The sequence below is a fragment of the Centroberyx gerrardi genome, chromosome 24 (assembly GCF_048128805.1).
Source record: "Centroberyx gerrardi isolate f3 chromosome 24, fCenGer3.hap1.cur.20231027, whole genome shotgun sequence".
Taxonomy (NCBI): Eukaryota; Metazoa; Chordata; class Actinopteri; order Beryciformes; family Berycidae; genus Centroberyx; species Centroberyx gerrardi.
Genome location: NC_136020.1, coordinates 17,383,008 through 17,407,046, shown reverse-complemented (window position 1 = coordinate 17,407,046; position 24,039 = coordinate 17,383,008). Strand labels below are relative to the sequence as shown.

General features: G+C 39.8%; 1 protein-coding gene across 1 annotated transcript; it reads right to left on the bottom strand.

Annotated features, from left to right (window-relative positions):
- Positions 1-7,442: 7,442 nt before the first annotated feature.
- slco1d1 (solute carrier organic anion transporter family, member 1D1) lies at positions 7,443-22,809 on the bottom strand. The gene is made up of 14 exons (XM_071895996.2): positions 22,759-22,809; positions 19,451-19,592; positions 18,704-18,836; positions 17,812-17,933; positions 17,537-17,683; positions 16,529-16,627; positions 14,273-14,527; positions 12,265-12,429; positions 11,567-11,762; positions 10,769-10,934; positions 9,171-9,355; positions 8,548-8,612; positions 8,286-8,403; positions 7,443-7,656 (listed from the first exon to the last, which is right to left on the bottom strand). Exons 1-14 carry the CDS (start codon positions 22,807-22,809, stop codon positions 7,443-7,445), a joined length of 2,058 nt encoding a protein of 685 aa, XP_071752097.2.
- Positions 22,810-24,039: the final 1,230 nt, after the last annotated feature.

Here is a 24,039-nt window from a genome sequence, read left to right as displayed (position 1 = left end):
TTCTTCTAATAGAGTGAGACAGCTCTGCTTGCTTCCAATGCACTTTCACTTGTTTCAGGGATTTTCTAGAAATTTGTGTCATTATCTTGAAACAAGTCAGAATAAGGCAAAATCACTGCACTACTATCAAGAAAATAGCACTTCTACACAATTTCTACAAAAATTGTACAAAAGTTGGTTTCGCATTGGAAACAAGTGAAATTATCTAACGCCATTGGTTGATTAATTCACCTGTTTTAAGAAAATTACGATTTTAGGACTCAATAATAGACTAGATGACTTTTTAAGAGCGGAGATGTTAAATGGGAAACACTGAGGCCTCACTGCTGCTGAAATCAGATTATTTTTCACCCAATAAAATAGATCTGAGATTTTCGTTTCAGCGCGACGAGGGCCTCGAGGACCGTACGGTGAAACGGTCTTCCTCTGTGTAAACTGTGTTGTATGATGGGAATGCTCTGTTAGTGCGGTGACCAGCGTGGGGTTCGGGCAGCCGGGCAGCGAGTCACACAAGCAGCTTTGCCCCCTCACAAGTTCCAGGGATTAAGATTTAAGAGCCTTCACATTCCTGCACAGCAACAGAGAGGAAAGAGTTCACCGCTGCCTGTTTTTCCCTTTATGAAAAATCATAATTGGCTGAGAGCATTTCACATATCTTTTGTCACTGCGTCAAGTTTCAAGTAGATTAATAAGCCAGGAATGCAGGTTGTCACTACATCAGTAGGCTTCCTCTTACAAAACAGTAGTATACTTTAAGTTTACTTAAGTATGAAAAATACTAACTTTAGGGAACTGTACGTGTACTTGTAAGTATACTTTTTTGTTAGACATTAGGACTAAATTGGCCCATTTTTTGTTTATAAAAGCATACTTCTAAGTATAGTTGATGGGACTGAACTAGTCCTTTTAAGTTAATATCTGTATACCTTTCGTATACTTGAAGTTGACTCACACAAATACTATCATGCCAGAAGGTGAGGAGAACATGTAAACTCAGTAATGGCCACAGCTTGAACCCAAGACTTACTACTTTAAGAATACTTAAGTCACAACAACTTACTGTACTGTAAGCCTAAGTATGTACTTTTCTCAGTACCTTGTGGCAAATGCATAGTATTCAACAAGTCTAAAAGTACAAGTATAGCTTTAAGTATGCTGTTCTCAGGTGTACCTTTTGCAACAAACGTAAAATAAAAGTATACTTGCTCATTTTGAGTTTAAAACGAAGTAAAAGCACTCTGCAGTAAACTTCTTACATTTTGAGAAACATGATTCTATGCACTTGTGTTGTTTTTACTAACGTGGTGTGCAGACTGGGCATATTTACATTTATTTTTCATTCTACAGTACAAATTTTGTAGCGCTGACTGGCTTTGGTTTGTGTATATAAGAGCAATGCAACACCTGCAGTAGCAATGAAGTACCTGGCAATGGATACTTTTGTTGTATAGAGCACAGCCTGGTGGTGAAACTCGACACTGCACTTTCTGGCTGGCTCATTAACCCAAAAGACCACGAGGAAAAATATTATTATGGGCGAAAAATAGGGAGGAGAAAAAATGAGTTCCAACTAGAATTACATGGAAAAGTTACCACCTCCTTCTATCTGACCAGCACTACCTGTAAAGCATAATCCTTATCTGAATCCTCAACAAAAAGGCATAAACAATGTTACAACAACGCAGTATTATTTACATGTTATATAAAGCAACTGTACGATTAACAGTTACTTTTGGTCCAATCACAAAGCAAAGGAGAAGTTGTTCTGAACCCTAATTACCTCTAGGCCTTATGTGACAGCCAGTTAGGTAATAAGTTTTTTGGTTTCCAAATTTACTCAGAAAAATAGAGAGGGAGGGGTGAGGAAGTTTGCCTGTGGTGAGAGAAATGATGATTGCATTGGCTGATCTGGTATCAGTTGGCAGGGGGAGGGGTGTGTGCGTGTAGTAAGCCAGTTCAAATTTGGCAAAGGTCACTGACCCTCCAAAAAAACAGTGACACAATGAATTAAATCTCATCTCTTAAATTCCTGTAATCGCTGCCAAGGAAATAGTGAGCTTTGGATAGGAAGGAAGGAAAGTAACGCTATTCTCAATGTCTGTTATGGAAACTGTATTGATATACAACAGCAATTTAGTCTTCTATGTATACAGTGTACATATTTATAAGTTATCTTGTATTTTTAATTTGTATATCTTCATGTATTACATACTCTGTCACTTGTAATATTTCATTTCGACATTGTTATTATTGCCTGACTAACTTTTATGACTCCTGATAATGAACCACGCCTGTTTAATATCAGTGCAAATATCCTGATGAAGACATGATCAAAACAGATTGCTGACTGAAACATTGGTGAATAAAAAACGCAAATGGAGCTTTGAGTGTGAGGTATTCCTTCCTATGTGAAAACATGCTAGCTCTTAACACAATCAGCCCGATTACTGTACCAATAACCTATAACTTTAAAGCACAGAGTCCATTGTGGATGTCTGTCTTTCAGTGGAAACCTTTCAGTAATAGCCATAGCCTTTGGCCTCTGGTTTGGGATGAGGAGCAGCTTTTAGTAGCATGTCCCCGGGTGAATTATTACAGTAAATGAAACATGAACTCCATATGTCTAAGATGATAATTGCTCATAATCATGATCATAATCTCCAATATGTCAACTTTTCAGGAACTAAGAAACACAGCTTTGTTTTTAGCTTGACCACCATGCAAAGTTGAGTTTATCTAAAGGGTTTTGAAAGAGAACCATGTAATCCTTCAAGTGAAGTTAAAACATGGAAATCACCAAAACTGGAGTTATATAACTCCAGTTTTGGTGATTTTCATGTTTTCACATATACCTGTTGTCATGTGAAAAGGTTTTCACATGACAACAGGTATGTACGATACATCATCGGATTAGAGCAAATCAAAACACTTGAAATGTTGCTCACAAGGTGGTATAAGGCAACATCAGGTCATAAGCACAGTGTGAGTGCATGGTGAGTAAAATAAAATGTCCTAAATCAGCTCTAAGAGTTGAACACTTTCTAGGCTAGCTGTATATCTAATAGCAATATCATTAAACAAACACCAGGTCCATAATGTATTATAATGCCTAATTTCACATTATGATTAGAATGTGAAAATTGAGCATATACGGTATGCTTTAACAAAGTGTATCACGTATACAGTGAGCATCCACACTCATAATGACATGATTAGGATCTATCATTAAACACATTCATAAAAAACATTCATTTTGAAGTTTAAACATTGTGACCCTGATGCCTAACTACAACACAAACAAAGATGAGTTTTCTTTAAGCCTAATCTAAACTAATTAATGATATTAAGTGATACATAATCCATAGTTACCTGTTAAAAGGGTAAGCGTTGGTTAGAAGTGTTATGGGATGAAAAAACGGTGTCTGACTCTAACCGTCTTAGACCCATCTACCTTATCTAGTGCAGATTAGAGCTTTTCCAAAAATGTTTACGTCATGTGATATGAATTTCAGGGCATCTTTCTCTAGAAGACTATCAGTCAAGTGCTGACATGAAGTTTCCCAATGCAGTTGTCACTTTGTTAAACTGTTGACTTACCTTCTGAATAACATGCTGCTAGTTGTGTAATACATACTGTAATACTAACAAATTCATGACACAGTATTACAGGGTGATCCAAACTAATGTAAACGTTGGGGCTCAGGTGAAGAAAGAAAACAAGCACAGATCCTGTTCAATGCACTGAAGCATTAACACACGGTTATTGGTTAAATAATTCCACGTCACTTAAATACCACAACCGTTACCTAACCATAAAGTTTATAGGGCAAGGGAAGATGTGGATGAATGTAAATTAACGGAAGAGAGTGGGGCTCGGTGCAAACTAATAAATAGTGACAACCGAATTTATGAATGAGAGTGAATTTGCATATGTAGGTCCACACTGGAGCAGAGCGGAGTAAAATGACCAGACCAGACGTAACAGAGTCACTCCACTCCTCCGATCTCGCGATGGCTGTAAATTGATACTTTTAACTGCAACATTTGGGCCGGGCCAAGGCCGCAGATGTGGTAGGAACAACCGCATAATAACCGCAGAATGTGGTTCTCTCCTTAATAACCGAACTGTGTGAACTTAACAGGATTAAGCACTCCAATGAGGATCAGTCAATCAGCACTGAGCACTCCAATACAACACTATTTAGTTGCAGCGTAGTGGCATTTAGCCCATATAGGCTCATAAGCCATCTCTTAGTCAAAGACGCCCTCTAGAGGCCATCTCACGAAGCGACAGAGCGTTACCTGACTGAATGACTGACTGACTGACTGACTGACTGACTGCCTGCCTGACTGACTGACTGACTGACTGACTGACTGAATGACTGACTGACTGACTGAATGACTGACTGACTGACTGACTGACTGAATGACTGACTGAATGACTGACTGACTGACTGACTGACTGACTGCCTGACTGACTGACTGAATGACTGACTGACTGACTGAATGACTGACTGACTGAATGACTGACTGAATGACTGACTGACTGACTGACTGAATGACTGACTGACTGACTGAATGACTGACTGAATGACTGACTGACTGACTGAATGACTGACTGACTGACTGACTGAATGACTGACTAAATGACTGACTGAATGACTGACTGACTGAATGACTGACTGACTGACTGACTGAATGACTGACTGACTGACTGACTGACTGACTGAATGACTGACTGACTGACTGACTGACTGACTGAATGACTGACTGACTGACTGAATGACTGACTGACTGACTGACTGACTGACTGAATGACTGACTGACTGACTGACTGACTGACTGACTGACTGACTGAATGACTGACTGACTGACTGACTGACTGACTGACTGAATGACTGACTGACTGACTGACTGAATGACTGACTGACTGACTGACTGACTGACTGAATGACTGACTGACTGACTGACTGAATGACTGACTGAATTACTGACTGACTGACTGACTGACTGAATGACTGACTGACTGAATGACTGACTGACTGAATGACTGACTGACTGACTGAATGACTGACTGACTGACTGACTGAATGACTGACTGACTGAATGACTGACTGACTGACTGAATGACTGACTGACTGAATGACTGACTGACTGACTGACTGCCTGACTGAATGACTGACTGACTGACTGACTGACTGACTGAATGACTGACTGACTGAATGACTGACTGACTGACTGACTGACTGACTGAATGACTGACTGACTGCCTGCCTGACCAGAATTTGGCTCGTGATGCCCTCGGCTGCGCACTGGGAAAAGATTCAACAAACAAACAAAAAAACTAAACGAAACTACGGAAGCCCTGAAAGTCAAGGTGAATTTGTGAATTCCTAAGTTTATCTTGTCCAGGCGAATTACAAAGTCATTTGGAGGAGTACAGGGACGTGCGTGTGTCAACAATAGTTTTTCTTTACTCATTTGTTTTCATTTTAGGGGTGAGATATTTATATAAATGCTTGGGGTTTCTTTGTTTTACCTGCACAGTTTTTCAATATTTCTCTCAGCTTTTATCATTTGTGTGGGGAAATATACTAAACCTTAATAACAATAATTAAAAAGCTATAGTGCATGCTTGAATTCCACCTGTAAGACACACATGGGCACCAAAATAAGTTATAAAGTTATGAAACTAAACAGGATTAAAGACTTTTGTTGTTTAAACAGCACAGCTGGCTGGTCATAGTATGAACTGCTCTTTCAAACAGCCATAATGGCAACATGTTAAAAAAGAGAATTATTGAGAAACAATGTGGAAAATTACTTTAAAAAAAACTTACAATGAAAAGTTATCAACTTCTTTAATGCTAGCAGCATAGAGTAAAGGATAATCAGTATCAGAATTATAAAAAAAAAAAAGGCATAAATGATGATACAACAAAATATATAGACACAATGCAAACATGCCTGACTCGACTCAGTATATACATCCTCACTATTAACAGTAATTATATATATGTATTCACTGATGATACATTTAATCAATGAGTACAAACAGTGTATAACGGAGTAAAAAAGTACAATCAAGTTTAACTTTGAGCTCCACTCACTTTTAGTCCACTGTCCAACCAAAAGTGAAGCTTTTCTGGGCAAACATTGGGCGAGTCAAAGGTTCATAATATGAAAGTTCATGACTTGTCGGGTTTGTGTAAAATGAAATTATGTAACAAGGAATGTGTGCAACTTCAGGCAGGAGAGATATCCAGTTAAACTCTGCAGAGGGGGAGATAGATAGTGTGTGTGTGTGTGGGGGGGAGGCGGCCTGTGTGTGTGTGTGTGTGTGTGTGTGCGTGTCTTCCTGGGCGCATACTGGGGCGCAGTGCCAGAATAAAGGTTAAGAGCCTCAGACGGTGCGAATGAACCGTCCTGCGTTTCTGTACATCCAAAAACAAAACTACGAACTGTAAAGTCCTTTGAGACATGCTTGTGATGAAGGGTTATATAAATAAATGAACTTGAACTTGATCTGCAGCGCGAGCCCTCTTCATAGAGACAGAGGAAAACATGGCAGAAAACATTGTAAATTGTAAAAATACAGCGCTTCATGTTACTATGCCATCCTGAACTAATTCAAATATTTAAACCCATTTAAATATATACATGTGTGTGCACCCTTGTCTGTGGCAAAATTGAATCTGTGTCTAAATCAGAACTGTTAAGATAAGGCGATTTGACATGGGTGTAAATAGCTGAGCTGACAGTTGAGCTTTAGTTGAGGTTTTCAAGCACAGCTGACTAACACTGTCCTCCTCATATTCTAAGTATTTACTTCTCATTTCCTGGTCTGATATCATACTCTGATGTATTTTTCTCAAATGTGAACTGTGTTTCTGCAGAAGCACTGTGCCCACACTGACGCAGGACACGCATACCCAAATCAAAACAGTCAACACATCATAGTGGATTCTGATTTGTTGACTGTTTTGATATGGGTGTGCTCAAAACATGCTGAAATGTAAATGTCAGTGGCAAAGAGGCAAAAAGCATTAACTACATGACTAGTGAAACTGATAAAATGACTTCAAAGTTGACGTCTTGCCCTGATAATAGTATTGCTGGTACAGAAGTGGATTGCATATCATTTAATAGCATTTATGGGTACAATTTGTGTTGATATTAAACCTAAACCCTAGACAGGATCTTTGACCTCTAAAACGAAAAAGATGTAGTTACTGTTTTTTGTAGTGCAGATCGCAATAGTAGTGTGAAAAGGAGCTACACAACTGCTTATTCCAATGGAAAAACAATGGGTGCTGACACTGGACCCTAACCAAATTTGGCCCGGTATGGATGCAGCGTGTTATCTGTGTGATGGAAAAGCTACTGTATTTACCTTTCACCTGTATTGAGAACTTGGATGCTGTTGCACACCTGAAAACAGCTTAAATGCTGCTCTCCCTGTCCAAATCGTCTTTGTTTATGACAATGTTGATACTGGTGTGTCCGTTGGTCACTCCGTTCCCCTCCAGGGCGTTTTCTTTGGCCTGGTTCCTCAGCGATATCTTCTTCTGCCTCTTGACTATTCGGCAGTAGAGGACTCCCCACAGAAGGTTGGTTAGGAAGTAGAGTACGTACACCAGCCCCAGGAATGTCATCCTGTAATTAGATTACATCAGAATAGATTAGATTGGGTGAAACTTTAATCGTCCCTTTAGGGAAATTGGGTCGTTGTTGCAGCAGAGAGAAGGATATAGATAAAAATAGAAGAAATAAGATAACACAATAAGCAATTACAACATCGGAACATATTGAGAAGACGACAGCAGATGATTAAATAGAAGTAAAGTATCTTCGCTTCAGAGATTTACAGGGTAGAAACAGATGTGGAAGCCTGCATTAGCTGTTCACATTATCAAAAATTACAGGTGGAGGTAACATATAGGCTGTACAGAAATGCATCCAGACTTGCAAATGTGCATTGTACTCTATTCATGTTATCAGATGGAAGTAGCACATACAGTATATATACTGTATATACATATATGTATATAGAGAGCATACCACATTTTTACTCTGGATGTGATTTAAAATGTAAATAAATAAAATCCTCAAAAAAGTACGACTGCACAAAAAGCTCCTCAATTACACAATGTCTATAAATGTAACTTTTAGAATCACAATATTCATAGATATCCTCTTTAAATGTTTAAAACATGTCTGCCTGTGGAGGAATATTAGGATATTCTAGTCACATGATAATAAAGAACAGTTTGTTTGTACTCTACCTAAATTGGTTGGAGTCATAGAGTCTGCACGCTCCGCGCCCTCCACACCGCTTGGTACCCCACTTCAAGCATGTCAGGTCAATCAGTGCTCCGAAATATATAGGAGGAGGGATCCCACCTGAAAACACACACACACACACACACACACACACACACAAAATGGTTAAGCTCGTGCAGTATATCAACTTGTGTAGCTTACATTGTGATATATTTTCAAACATATTACAGATATTTGGAGTAATCTGGCCTTTTCCATACTCACCCAGAGTTCTAACTATCAGTGTCTGCATACCCAAAGCCAGCGACTTCAGGTCCGGGTGTATCGACCTGGAACATCACACAGAAACATCTTCATATTAGACGCACAGTGTAATAATATGTTATCACTTTAGCTTGAAAAATTAATAAGACATAATATGATTGAAGGTTGACAGTCCGAAATCATGCACAAAATAGAAAAATCTAGAGGGGCGGATGAGAAAGTACAGCAGCTTGGTGGCTTCTGATTTTTCTGATTTTCTTTTCAACTTATGAACTCAGCATCTGTTTTTCTACACTACCAGTCAAAAGTTTGACATGTTTCTTTACTATTTTTCACATTTTAGAATAACAGTAAAGACATCAAAACTATGAAATAACACAAATGGAGTTACGCAGCGACCAAAAAAAGCGCTAAACAAATCAAAACTATCTTATATTTTAGATTCTTTAAAGTAGACGCCCTTTGCCTTGATAGAAAGGAATCTTCTCAGTGTAAATACCCATAAACAGGATGAACATTTGAGTTGCCACTGCACAAACCCACCATTTTGACACTTGCTGACACCTTTTAATAACTTTTGATGCCATAAAATCACCCCAGACACCAAAAAGCAGTAGTCTGACCTGAGCAGTACGATGTACCCCGGCGTGCCCCCGCAGGCGGAGATGAAGGCCCCCAGCACCGACACACCCATGTAGATTTTGAAAATGTAGTCGCAGTTGCTCTTCCTGGGGCACTGGCCGAGCACGGTGGACATGTTCATGCCTGGAGTCATCATCTCCCCGATGCATGTGCAGTTATGGAACTCCTGAAGAACCAGAGGAAAGAGACGTGAGCTTCACCTTCGACTTGTGGGTTAGAGATAAAGAGTTTCTAAAATGCTACATATCCACTAGGGTTTGACTCATATGGGTTTATGAAGGCCAATACCGATATTTTTCTATTACAAAGCTGCTGATAGCCAATCTTTTTTTTTTATTTGACCACTTTCATACCAAAACATTACACATATTCAGTGTTTCCCCCATAATTGCATGGTGGAAAAGCCTCTAAAACAAACTAATGAAATTGTTTTAGGGTTTTGCATAGTTTAAAATGGTAGTGGTTGTATACTTTTAGACATCTACACTCCAGATTATTTAGAGTGACTTTACAACTACTTGTACATGGCCTGTTGCAAGAAAAAACACACACAGGCAGTTGTTTCTTTGTCTGAAGGCGACAGTTTGCAGGAGTGTTGAATTGAGTTTGAGCTTGAGTGTTTCATGTTGTCCCTATGGAAACAGCCTGATGTATGGGTTAATAAAGAAGGTGAAAGCGAGGTGAAGAGACTTAAATCAGAGAAATTTATCCACAGGACAAAAGTCTCTGATGAGGAGATCCTCTGTGTGTGGCGTCTTCTCACAGTTGCTGTGATTGATAGTTATCTTATTAAAGGAAAAATCCGTCCTCAGATACTTTGTGTATTCCAGGAGTTATTGTGTTGTAATTTACTTTTTTGTTGTACCCACTTTCCCTCAACCTGTCTCATCTACTTCTACTTCCTACATTTCCCAGAATGCCTTTCAAAAAACCCAGAGAAGGGGCGTGAACTTGCTTTCAACCATAGGTGGGTGTATGGGCATATAAATATAGCTATGATAGCAGCCGCGCCCCTTGCTCGAAACGCAACATGTCTTGTGGCTGCATTGCATTCTGGTCTATTGAGGCTGCTGTCAGTGGAGAAATTGGTCTCTCTGCCTCTTCTAATGGATTTCTCCCTGTATGATTGTTGAACGTCGGTGCAAAATGGTGAGTCTAGAAAGAAGCCCTCGCTCTTTGACTCTAAGGGACTGACACCAAAACCTGATGTTTACTTTTGTTTTTCTATGTTTTAGATCGCTGAACAGTTTTCTGCTATCAAACTCCATTGTATCTGCGCTGGAAATATCTCAGCATGACGTCACATCTTCTACGTTTGGACCAGTTATCCATGGGAATAAGAAAAATACACAAGGTGCACTATATCGCCAATTGTTTTTAACAGTGTTAAAGTGTTTTAGTCTAGATTTTTCCTTTGAAGTTCCACTGAGTTTCAGTAAAAAGTTACCTGTGGGAAGAACTTCTGTTTCATCTGTTTGCCTGTTTTTCTCTGTGTGTGTTTAAGTGTGTGTCTGCCTGCCTGCCCCTCTCATGCACAAGTCCATCTATCTATATGAGCGTCCGCAGGTTTCTGCCTCACCATCTTCTTGCCGGAGCCGGTGGAGGTCTGGCAGCCGGCCAGGCAGGGCGAGGCGTACGTCATGCCGTTGTAGGCGCAGACCGGGTCCCAGTGCTTCAGCGAGCAGGAGCAGCCCATGTTGCACTGGGACAGCATCGTCTCTGGCAGGTAGGACACCTGAGGAGCCCTGGTGCGCACACACACACACACACACACACACACAAAGATGCAAGAAGGGAATATTGGTCAAGCAAGATGCAGGTGAATTTGCATGGAAATGATACAAAATGCAATTTAATGACGAATAATTCATAATAGGGTTGGGCGATAATTCAATATTATCGTTTATCGTCTTTCAGTTGAATCATATTGTGATGATATGGTGATTTTGGAATATCGTAATACACAATTCTGCTGTCTAAATTGATGGCAACAAACACATTTTAAGGGATATTATTTGAAAATTTCAATTTGGTTGACATCACACCATTACGATTATGATGCAATGCAAACAGCCTACAAAATTTCTACTCTGTACTTCATATGCGATTTAAAATGTACTTAGAAAAGTACAATACTTCAGCCAAAACAGACTTACAGTAAGCTACACAATTCCAGTAATGAGAGTAAATGTGAATGCCCATCCCCATTACTCAATAAAGTTACTACACTGACGTTTGTTTTGTTAGTAGCAAATGAGCTGGACAACAACCAACCACGCTGCAGCTGGATGGAGGCAGCAAGACGCAGGTGAATTTGCATGGAAAGCGTTTTTGATACACGACGGAGTCAAAAACATTTGGTGTGCGTGCCACTCACCCCTGGTAGGAGACGGTGAGGCCGGCCACCTCCCCGTTGTCGCAGTGGAGGAAGTACTGAACGAGGAGCAGGCAGAAGGAGCTGTAGGAGGCGGCCATCGCCACCCGGGCCGCCCCGATGACACCCAGCTTGAAATGCTTCAGCACAAAACCTCCTGTGATGACGCCCAACGCTACTGCAGGCAGGGTCATGATACCTGGAAGACAGATAGATAGATAGATAGATAGATAGATAGACAGACAGACAGACAGACAGATAGATAGATAGATAGATAGACATACAGATAGACAGATACATAGATAGATAGACAGACAGACAGACAGATAGATAGATAGATAGATAGATAGATAGATAGATAGATAGATACATATTTTTTGTTAAAGAAAAGTCTGTAATTCTGGGACATTTACAAACTCACATGAAGCTTGTATAGACGAGTGAGTCATGTGTTTTCAAGTTTTCTAGGTAATCATTGGCATGAACACACACACACACACACACCTACACACACATACACACACACCACACACACACACACACACACACACACAACAACAACAACGAGGAGCACCTGCAGTACTAAGTCGACTTTATCTCTCACAATCACCCTTCCTGTCAATAACATCATTGTTTCGGCCGGCTTGGGACACAAAGAGCAGTGAAAGCAGAGTGAGAGCGGATCTGTTAGCGTTCTGCACCTATGAGGAGAATGGCCTTGGAGGACGACTGGCCGTAGATTTGCTCCATGAACTTGGGCTTGAAGGTGATCATGCCGATGAAGGCGTTGACAGCCACCAGGGAGGTGAGGATGATCACCGGGAAGACGCTGTTGCTGAAAAGCCTCTTCAGAGATGGAAGGAAATCTGGGGAACGACAGAATAAAAGCACAATGAGAAAGAGTCCAGCAGCAGATGGAGAGTTTTACTCATAAAGACGATAGCCACCTTTTCAAAATTAACATTTTCTAACACTCTTACACAATGATTGCTGGTATGAATGCAAAAACCTATTACACCTATTACAACCTATTATACTACTAACATAATTCATTATCTCAAGGCATTTGTCTACAAAATAGCAACATAATTGAGAATTAAATCACTGTAGTTTTGAAATCCTCATTTTGAAATATGTCATATTTTACAACATTGTGTTTATACATACCGATATTTGTGCACATGTACATAGCAAATATGTTTATGCATACCTATATTTATCTATGCTTACATACCGTATCTATTTATATTTACCTATACTGAATAAATTGAACATCTATTTGCTACGCTGTTGGTCCTTGTTTAGGTTCTGCAACTACCTAATTTCCCCACAGGGATCAATAAAGTTTAATCTTATCATGTTATCTAAAAATTCTACTAGTAAGCTTTTGGAAGAATGGATACAGCATTTTGAAAGGAATCTCCTCAAATAGCCACACATTCAAATAGATCCAGACAATTTATAGAAGTGAATCAAAAACATTACTCTGGTATGATGTTTTACAATTATCGTTCAATTAGGACTCACATTGCTGGCACATATTGAAATCATAACAACAAATGTGAAATTTATATAGGCTGAATAGTGACTGGGCCATAGCTTAAATAACTGTTCCAACATGTCTCTTTATCCTAGAGTGGTATGTTGTTCAACTTTTGCCCTGATTGCTTGTTGTCTAAAAGCAGGGTCACTGGTCTGGGGTCTTGGTTGTGTGGCCTGTTAATGATTGAATGAATTAACTCCCAAAAGCTATTTGCACAGTGACAGATTTCTTGATGTTTTAACTCTGTACTTTTTTTTTTTTATGTCTTTATCAAATGACACAGTTGTCAGAGCTACTGTTTAGTAATGGCTGCATTCGTCTGCAAGTCATTGCATTGGAAACGTTTTTGAAGAGTTTGTTCTTTCCAAATATTTTTTGGCATCCTGAATTGGGAACAACAACAAAAGCTGCTGTATGGCAGATATGCTTCCAGTATGGATGAATTACACTTGAACTAGCACACCCGCTGTTTTTCTCACCTGATAGTCACTCTATTATTTGAAGCGAGAGCACAAAGCCAAAACATCTGCCATTAATCTGCTTTTGGAGCAGACTATGTTACCAAACAAAGTGCACAAAACTGTCCATTGTCTGGTTTAACGAGACGACCCGTCCTTTAATTCAGTGTTTCCATGAGTCAACATCCTCTCTTGTTAACTCAGAGACTATTGCAAACTTTGGGTGTACTTTGCACTGTAGGATGGACTGACAGGCCGCCATCTTTAAATACCTATATCATTTGAAGAGTTTCATGCCAGAATGAAATCACCCATCCTACCAAAATAATCACTGGCTAACAAGTCACTATGAATTAGGGCTGGGCAATATCACGATAATCATAAGGATTTTTTTCCCGATATATAATGATATATCATGTTAGGTGTGAGGTCAAACAAAACTGAAATTTTCAAATAATATTCCTTAAAATGTTTCATACCTCATTTTTGGAATAAAATGTGCTCGTTATCATCAGTTTAGACAGCAGAATTGGGCGTCACGATATCCCAAAATCACCAAATCATCGCAATATGATTCCACTGAAAGATGATAAATGATAATATTGAATTATCGCCCAGCCCTACTATGAATTATTATCAGTTATTAGCCAATTTAAGACCTTTTATAGCATTTTGGATTGACTCAAAACAGAAAATGCAACACGGTACCTTTAGCCAGCTCAGAAAACGTGACGGGCTTCTCCTTCTCCTCATGGTCCTGGTTGTCGTCCGGTAGGAAGTTCTCCTGCTCTGCCACGGTGGAGAGCTCTGTGTTTTTACTCTGCTCCTGGCCCTGCTTGGGCAGAGACTTGGGCAGGAACCAGAACGGGATCCCAGACAGCAACATCACAACGCCGGTTACTATGAAGCCCAGCCACCAGGCCCCCACCCAGCGAGAGTCCTTATAGTTGATGGTCACACTGTCTGGGAGAGGGAGACGGATGAGGGAATGACTGATCGGTTGTATTTAAAAACTTCTATTCCGAAATGCTATACATCCAATTTGGTAAAAACATTAGCTTAAGTTCATCATTCAACATCTCTAAACCGATGAGGATCCAGTCTGTTAAAGTGTTAACGTTACGTTCCCTACCATCCCTTTAAAAGTAACATAATTTGTTTTTATTTTGTGCATCATTTTGTAGAGTAGGTCCAATTTTTTAAATGTATATTATTTTTAGAGCAAAACTATTTAGTTAATGCTTTATTTTGCACCCAAAGTCTGGAGGAAAATATGAGTCTTCTGAAACCCTGGCACTGCTAACAAAAATAAATCAGGTATACTTAGTGAGCAATAGTGGATTAAAAACTTAACTGCAAGAAATATTTCAATTAGAGTGCAGTCTCTTATTATTGAGGCATCAACAGATATTACAGTTTTGTTGTTCTCATACAGACAGATGTATTGTGTTTGTCCTGTTTGTTTGCGTGTGTTTTCCTGCATCTGTCTATTTCAACACATTTCCAACTATTCACGATAGTGCCATGTAACCAGAATTAATATTCTCACTGGGCTCATGGCACAAAAATGAATCCATATTGCTAAACTACTCTGTGCTTGCTGTAGTCGTTCAAGGATAAGTTCGGCAATTTTGGACCTATATATAATGAGGCTTCTTGCTGCTAGCAATGAGTCCAAATGGGGTTTCTATCCATGGCCTGGAGAGCAGCAGCACTGCACCATTGCCACTCAGTGGATAATCTTCTACCAAAATCTACTGTTATACAATCTGACCTGACCGTCCGGAAAACTAGATCACGCCGCCAGTAGCGCACTTTCACCCCACAGCAGTCTGTGCTGCGGCAGATAAAAATAGTTTCTGATTTCCTGATTAGTGAAAGTGTGCGTAATGGTGTCAGTTTTACTCTCAACTCCCCTGTGGAGCCTACAAATGGCTTTTTTGGAGATATTTTGACAAACCCCATTTGGACTCATTGTTAGCAGCAAGACGCCTAGCAACAGGAGCTCGCTGTTTCAACCGACAGCTGACTCAGGAGCCAATATTCTCTGTGGGTCCAAGTATTACAGGTGTGGAAGAGACAAATTATAGGTCCAAAATCACCAAACTTATCCTTTAAGACGTACAAAGGCTTACACATTAGCAGGGAGTTGGGATGTTTCAATCCTCCTGGTTAAGGATGGTCAACATCCTTCAGGTAGACAGAAGTAACACTGTGTCCTACTACGTGAACAATTACTCATACAATTTTAACTTTTAACTAGTTCTTTAACCACAACCTTGGGAAGTAGGTTCAAAGGGAAGAAGAGTTAAGGGCTTTGCGTCAGGACACTTCACTGATGTTAAAGGGTAACTTCGGTATTTTTCAACCTGGAAAGGACCCTACAGAGAAATTAAACGTTTTTCTTTACCTTTCGCTTGATCCGGTCTGTGTGTAACTTCCTGCAACAACTCAACTCTCGCGAGACTTGAGACTTGGTTACACACAGACCGGATCAAGCGAAAGGTAAAGAAAAACGTTTGATTTCTCTGTAGGGTCCTTTCCATAATGTTGTCAGACACTTATAATAACAATCTGAGCCTGTCAGTGGCAAAAACAAGCACTTTTAGTGGACGTACATTGACGGTTCACATTTGCCCCGTCGGATTACATTGCAGCCCGTTTCGCGGCTGCCGGCTGAAGCGATCTCGCTCAATACTGGACCAATTTCAAAAAGTGTTGTCCCCTTTAGTCACTTAGACACAAAAAGATGGGAAAATAGGGTCCAGGTTGAAAAATACCGAAGTTACCCTTTAAGCGAGGGGAGAGAGTGTCTTGTTTAGGATACAGCAATTAGCTTGATGAAAGATGTTTCCTCATACCTGGCATTACTAAAAAATACATTCTGCAAAGTTCTGCACGGTTGCAACACCACATGAATCATTCTTTTTGTAAATTTTTTGCACTCAAATTGAGGTCAGATACCTAAATCCACAGATCCAATGTCCACGTAGATCTTGGCACAGAAAGACCCGAGCATGAACCCAAACATGGGCCCTAAGATTCCCACTGTCTGGATGCAGGCTGGCGAGCAGATGAGAGAGAGAGAGAGAGAAATTTGAATATGTACTCTAATAGGTACGTGGAGTGATAGTAAGCAAAGCATTGTCTTAGAAAAGACCAATCCTTTCAGTGGAAACAATGAAATAGAACAACCAGTTACAGAAAAGAGTCCATAGTTACCATGTCAGTATTAACTTTAATCCTTTTTAAAGTACACTGAACTGACAATTAAGGATTCCAATTAAATTTTGTGTTCATAAATATTCATGTCAAATCAAATTCATCAAATGTGTGTTTTAGACACAAGCCTATCACACTTTACACATTACTCTATGAACCAGTAATCCCTTAAAATAACCTTACATTTTCATGAATTCACCCCTTAATTCATGCAAAATCCCCTTAAAATGTATTAAGGGAGTTATTAATGGAGGAGATCCCTTAAACATCCCCTTAATCTTGACTCAGTTCTTTCTAATTTAATGAAAGATTCAGGGAGCCAGGAACTTTTCCATTAATTTCCACATAATAACCCTGTAAACCATGCACAAATGGCATGAAAAATCCCTTAATTACTAGAGTTTCTGTGAATTAACTCATGAATAAATCCCTTATAAACCCATGATACTAACATTACTTTTTTTTTTTTTAAACTATGTAATTTTTAATGGATAATTAATGTTTATGTAATGGAGATATTAAGGACATTTCAGGGATAAAATTAAGGGGTTTGGTTTCCTAGTGTTAAGAACAAAAGTGATGCCAATAACATTCGTAACACTGTCCATCCATCAGGTACAGGACAGGCACACAAGCCAAGCAACAAACTAAACCAGGCAACAGCAACATCCAGACACCGTAAATAAGAAGGCTGACAACAAAAGTAAAAGGTCAACGTAACCAAAGCAGATAGGAGATAATGTGACTAACCTAGATACAAGGCAGTGTTCTCTTCTCTGGAGTAGTCGTCTAGGTAGGACACTCCCAGAGGCATGATGGGAGTCTCTCCAATCCCGCGCAGCATGTTCCCCAGGAACACGTAGGCCCACATGGACGAGCCGGCCTCCTTTTCACAAGCTGAGTGGGGAAAAAAACTGGACTTAGAGTGATTCAATATGGAGAATTCTTGGGTTCTGAAGATGATTTGTCATTCATCTCACACCCAAGAAATCCCAGGTCTGCAGTGAATGTGTCTGTCTGACTACCTGCTTTGGTCTCGTGTGAGAACGGCTCATCTTCAGCAGTGCTGTGGTTGGACAGACAGGGCAGGATGCTCTCAGTGGTGTTGAGATCGGTGCTGTGAGACACGCTGGTCTCATATTTATACCTGACAGACAGACACAATTATTAGACGATTATCGCATCCTCAGTTGTTGTGGTCTTTAGAGGGTTAACATACGATCTTATTGTTTACAGTGGATACAGACATCAGTTTTGAATGCATCAAACTAGGTCACAAGGTGCTCACATGACAGCCATGATGTGTATGAGATTGGAGTTTTAGTTGTACAAAAATTTCTCTGGCGGCAGAAATAATCTCATTGGTTGAGTTAAACCTCAATGGGCGGAGCCAAAGAACCACAGTTCTTGTGCAAGTTAGCCTGGCAAACTCGAATGACAAAGAAGGAGCTAAAAATATGAATAAAAACATAAATGGCAATGACTTCTTTTTTCATTCATTCATGACCACGGCATTCATTCAACTGGAAGGCCAGCAGGCTAATGGCTACAGGCTAGTATGGCTAGTTTAGACTTGGAAGATCAGCTATGCTATCTAGCTAACCTAGATAAATTAGTATGGCTAAATTGCACTTTTTCAGTTAGTAGCAAGAGCGCTAGGCTTCATTCCTCCTCTCTTACCTCTTGTCTTTTTCACTGGGCTTCAGTCTAATGTTACTTAGCCATAAAAACTGTAGTTCTTTGGCTCCGCCCACTGAGGTTTAACTCAACCAATGAGATTATTTCTGCCTCCAGAGCAGACATGTTTGTATAACTAACATTAATACATCCATGGTATCTTTACTGTTGGATACACCTTAAGAAGGCCTCAGTATTTGTAAAGATGAACATTAAGAAGATAAAGAAAACTGGACTGACTGTCCCTGGAAGAAGTGAGGCAGCGCTGTGCAGAAGGAACCGATAGCCATGATCAGACAGCCAGCACCAATCAGCCGGGGACGATGCAGCTTGGCACCAAAGTAGCTCACAAAGGCTATCACCAACAGGTTGCCTGGGAAGGGGAGGAGTGGAAGAATGAGTGACTGAATTATCGACATAAAAAATTACACAACTGAATGACTGATGGCTAATTTACTCAATAGCTCCAAGGTTTTCCATGTTGTAAAATAAATATCTTGATATAGCTATTAACCCCTTTGAAATCTGATTTTCCCCTTAAATTTCCCCTTAAGTAGCTTCAAAGTTAGAACAAAAAATGTTTTCCATATTGTACGACAATGTCACATTCATATTCTGTATCTGAATCAGAAGCTATATCATGCTTATATTGAGTGATGACATTTTTTACATGGCTGCACCATTACATCAAATGGAAAAAATCTAGATGTTTTGTACAGCATTTTATACATTTCCCTGTAATTCAGCATGACATATTTGGTATCATTGGAAACCTTGCGATCTTGACCAGAATTTAAAATAAAGTTCTGTGAGTTTGAACAAAGCCTGGCCATGCAACACTTGTGGTTAAATTCAATACCACTTCATGCAAAATTTTACCCCTTTATACTAAATTGTAACCTATTTGTAACCTGGGTGGAATGGGTGTACGTCGCATTTGCAAAACAAAACAAAACCTAACTTCACCACTGACAACCCTGGACATACCCATCTCGAAGCTGCCATCTATGACCCCTATGAGGGAGCTGGGGATGTCAAAGCGCCTCTCAATCTGGGTGATGGAGCTCTTCATGTAGGCGCCACCAAAGGCTTTGGCAAAGTAGACGAAGGACAGGGAGGCCAGGAAGAGCTGCAAAACACACAAGAGAAGCTGCTGGATGAAGGTATCCTGTATCGAAACAAGTAGGGGGTTTTGATTTGATTGATTTGGTTAAGGATTGATGGGCTCACTCTCTCTGAAAAGGCTTTCTGTGACTTTGAATGGGGAACACGAGGGTTGTAGGCTGTCATAAGATGATTACCTTTGTAGTAATCTCCGCTGAAAGACTTCCAAGTAAAAGGAAGTCATTTCAGTCAGACAATGAAAGCTTGTTGATTGTCGAATGAGGCTTTTACCAATACAAAGGACAAAAGGATGTAATTATGCCTCGAGTGAGCGCTTAAACACATGTTAGAGGAAAGGGTGGAGGATGGAAGTGTGTTTTTCATTAAGGTTATCAGGCGGACCCATGATAGATTTTCCATTGAATTATGTTCGCAGCACCCAACACAAATTCTGGTCCAAGAACTACTTCACGCCTGCTCTAAACACTGATAGGATTTATATTAACATACATTAGATTAGATTAGAGACTTTAACAATCCCAGTGGGAAAATTGGGGTGTTGCAGCAGTAAAGAAAATGACATAATGGCTAGGATATAAATAAGAATATAGAGCGAATGGAGGGTATAAAACATAACATGACCGATAACTATAACCACTAGAACATTGAGGAAAACAAATATGAATGAAAATATGAAACTATATGAATTTACAGCATGTGAAAATGAAAATGTATGAATTTACTGTCAGCGGTGTGCACTACTATTAGTTTTTTATAGATCTAGATGTGTAAGTGTTACCTATTCACATTATCAGGTATACGACCCTACCCATCATGCATTACTGCACAAACACCATATTCCAGTATAACTTTTAACCTGACAGCAGATCTACTTCCCTACAGTGTGGGGTCATTATAGTCTCACCGAGTGTCTTTGAGTGTCAACCTGAGCCAGACCCATTTTGATCAAAAAATCACAACATTTATTAAAAAAAAAATCCAGAAAGCATTTATACGACTGTTTAGATTTCTGAGATAATATGGACAGGAGTTGTGAGCATTTGTTAGCATTTGTTAATGAGGCTAGTGCAAGTCAATGAGATTGTAAACCATTTCTTTGAGAAAACATGTTTAAGTCCTTCTATTAAACTACTCTAGGGAAGATTTTTATGTAAAAATACGGCCGTCTTATCAGCCTAAATCACAGTGGAGCTTCCCTTCCAAGCCTCCGTGAGTGTGATTCGCTCTCTTTGCTGAAATGAAATCCTGGCGTTGCGTATGGACACTTCTCTGCCCATGGGAAGTGACGAATCAAAACTGAAGAGCAAAATCCAAACTGCCTCCTAACAGCAGCTCAGTCCAGAGAAAGCTGGACTCCCCAACGTTAGATCTTTTCTCTCTCGTTTCTTTGCTTTCCTCTGGTATAAAGCATCAAAGACCGGCCGGGTCGGTAAACAGGAGCGAGCTGTGTGCCGTTTACTGACCTTACATGATTTCTGGGTAAGTTCAAATTTCTCACAGTTACATCTCACTGCCATTTGGGGACAACAATGTGTGAAATTGCCTAGAGTGGCTTAAAACAATGTTGAGACACGGTGTGGAATACACAGGATTAGATTTATCAGAGAAATTTTGTTTTTTGCCCCGCTGACTTCAACAAGCTTTAGAATTTCACCATCCGGTACCTAAAAAAATCAACATGTTTATGTAAGGAAACACAAGATGTATTACAAAGACTCAGACTTCAGAAAAACTAAGAAAGACCTCTTTATGAATGCAATTCTACTGTGAAGCTAGCATCACTGTACAAATCTTACAATTACAATACAAAGACCAAACGAGACAGACTGCAGAATTTCACAATAAAATCCTTCAGAAGTGCTATATTTGACGTGATATATATGTGCTAACTCAAATTTCTCAACCATGAAATTACAACTAATCTTTCTTATCTGTCCATAAACCAGACAGCATGAGCAACAGCACTTGAGTAGTTTAATTCAAATATGATATATTCATCATTTTAACAAAGGGAGAACATCTCAAACACAAAATGACTGATAACACCAAGCAAAACAAAGGATGATGCTTTTTAAAGGATGGGAGAGAACTACTTGGTTACAGATTGGATCATCTATATTTTAGAAATATTAAATGAACTTTAAGTAATGGCTTTTGTCAAAAGTCACACCACATGTTTGGTACTATGCCAAAAGTATGTAGGTAAAGAAGAAGTCAACACAGGGATTGTGGAGGTTGAATGACAAAGCAATTCATTTAACTTTGCTTTCCCCTTTCCCCTCAAATATTTTTTCACACCACTTGGAATCTGTTTCAGGCACGCGCACATGCACACACACACACACACGCACACACACACACACACACACGCACGCACGCACGCACGCACGCACGCACGCACGCACCCACCCACACACACATAGACTCATAACTCTTTGGATTGCGTTCGTTTGTTTGCTCTTTCATCAGACTTCTCTCTATTGGTGCAGTTATGGTAGGATATTAGTGTGCGGCCAAAGCCTTGCCATAAAGATAGTTAAAGATTGAAGGGCTTCACATCAAGGTCTGGGTCAATATACTCTGAATAAGTTTACCTGACTGCAACCACTCACATAATAGTTAACAACTCCACAGATTAATGAAATCAAAATCCCTCCCAGAGTTCAACAAGTTCTTACTTTCAACAACTAGAGCGAGGTTTCACACTTTGCTGAGGAAGACTGGGGATGATAATTTTAGAAACGGAGACGAAATCGTTTTTAATTTATCAAATGGTTTAGTATCCCTGCAATAAAGCAATAATCAAAGCTACAGCTGATAATTTTCTGATAATGGACAATCAATCTGGTGTTATCAGACAGCATGTAATATTTCACCACAATGACTAAGTGGAATCAATAAATGTCACTATATATATATATAGTTACAGTAGCTAGTTCACTAGTTCACCAAATAAGATTTAGGTCAGTTTACGCAATTCCCCAGACATTCAACAACTGATAGTTTTTTCATTCCCCCCCCCCCCCCCAGAAAGCATTTAACAGGGAAATACCTCTCAATTCAAGAATGACTTTTGACTCCTCAGGTTTTTGGCTTGGGGGGGGGGGGAGTCATAATTATTGACTGGACTGACCTATAGACCATAATTCTTATATCAAGTGGTGTCTGACCTTGAGCTTGGAGCAGCAGCCCTCACGTGGCTGTTTGGTTTCTACGCTCATGATGCTGCTGCGTTGGTCGTCAGACGCGGGGGAAGCAGAAAGATACACCGGAGGACCTGCAGGAAGCCACCAAGATGATTCACTGTCACTTCATCCAAGTCAGGAAATAGGTTTTATTCAAAATCCGCCAAACTGAAAAAAAAGAAAAAGAAAAGATTTAAACGTTTCCTAGATCCTGTTTTTAATGAAATAACTGAGATTGAATGCTTTGTCATTAATCAGTGTGTAACAGTGCAACTTTACATTGATTGAATTGAAAAGGAATAGACAGCAGCAGAAATATTCTTTAAAAAAGAAGTTACCCAATGAACTGTTTGTTGATTTTGATGATTTATAAATCCCTCATGTACTGTATATATTATATATTTGGTGATTGATTGCTGTCATCGGCATATATATTCTTTAAAATAAAAGCAGCATAAAAGCTAACCCCCGCACAGTAGAAGCCATATCACAATTCATACCTTAACATAACAAAAAAATCACATACAAAAATCACAAAAACATAAAGATAGACAAGCTACCAAATGAAGTGTTAGTCAATTTTCTGATTTCCCTCAAGCACTGTATATCTACAATCAAACACTGCAAAACACCACATTTTTTTATATATATTCCTTCAGTGCATCTTAGAAATACAATTTGAGCAGAGTTAGAAATAGTGGGAGAAAAAATAGAAAAGTATTTACCTGAGAGGCAGCAGCGGCCCAGAGAGGGATGGCAGGGGTTTGGCGGAGAGGCTGGAGGCTCGCTGTGCCTAGCAGGACTTTGTGCTCGAAGCCAAGCCTTATCACAGACACACTATAACATCACCTGTAATCAGTAACCTAGCCGCTTGTGCACTTGTTGATCATGTCAATACAATGCCTCCCCCCCCCCACCAGCACCCCCCACCCCCCACCAGCACCCCCTCACACACACACACACACACGCACACACACACACACAAACACAACAAAACGTGACTGTTCTGGTTGGGTAAGGTCCAGTGGGATGCATGTCCGACCCAGTACCGGAAAAGTTTAGAGGTTCATGGACTGCTTACTATGGTATACAGCGAGAGAACACACACACACACACACACACGCACACACATCCTCCCCTCTGTGAAGCTTTCCAAAGTATCCATCCTTTTGTAAGTACAACAAACAGCAGCAGCGTGATGCTGGGAAAAGCTTATTTTACAAGCCTGCTGTTTCCATCAGTTTGCCGGTTTCAAAGACCGAAGGC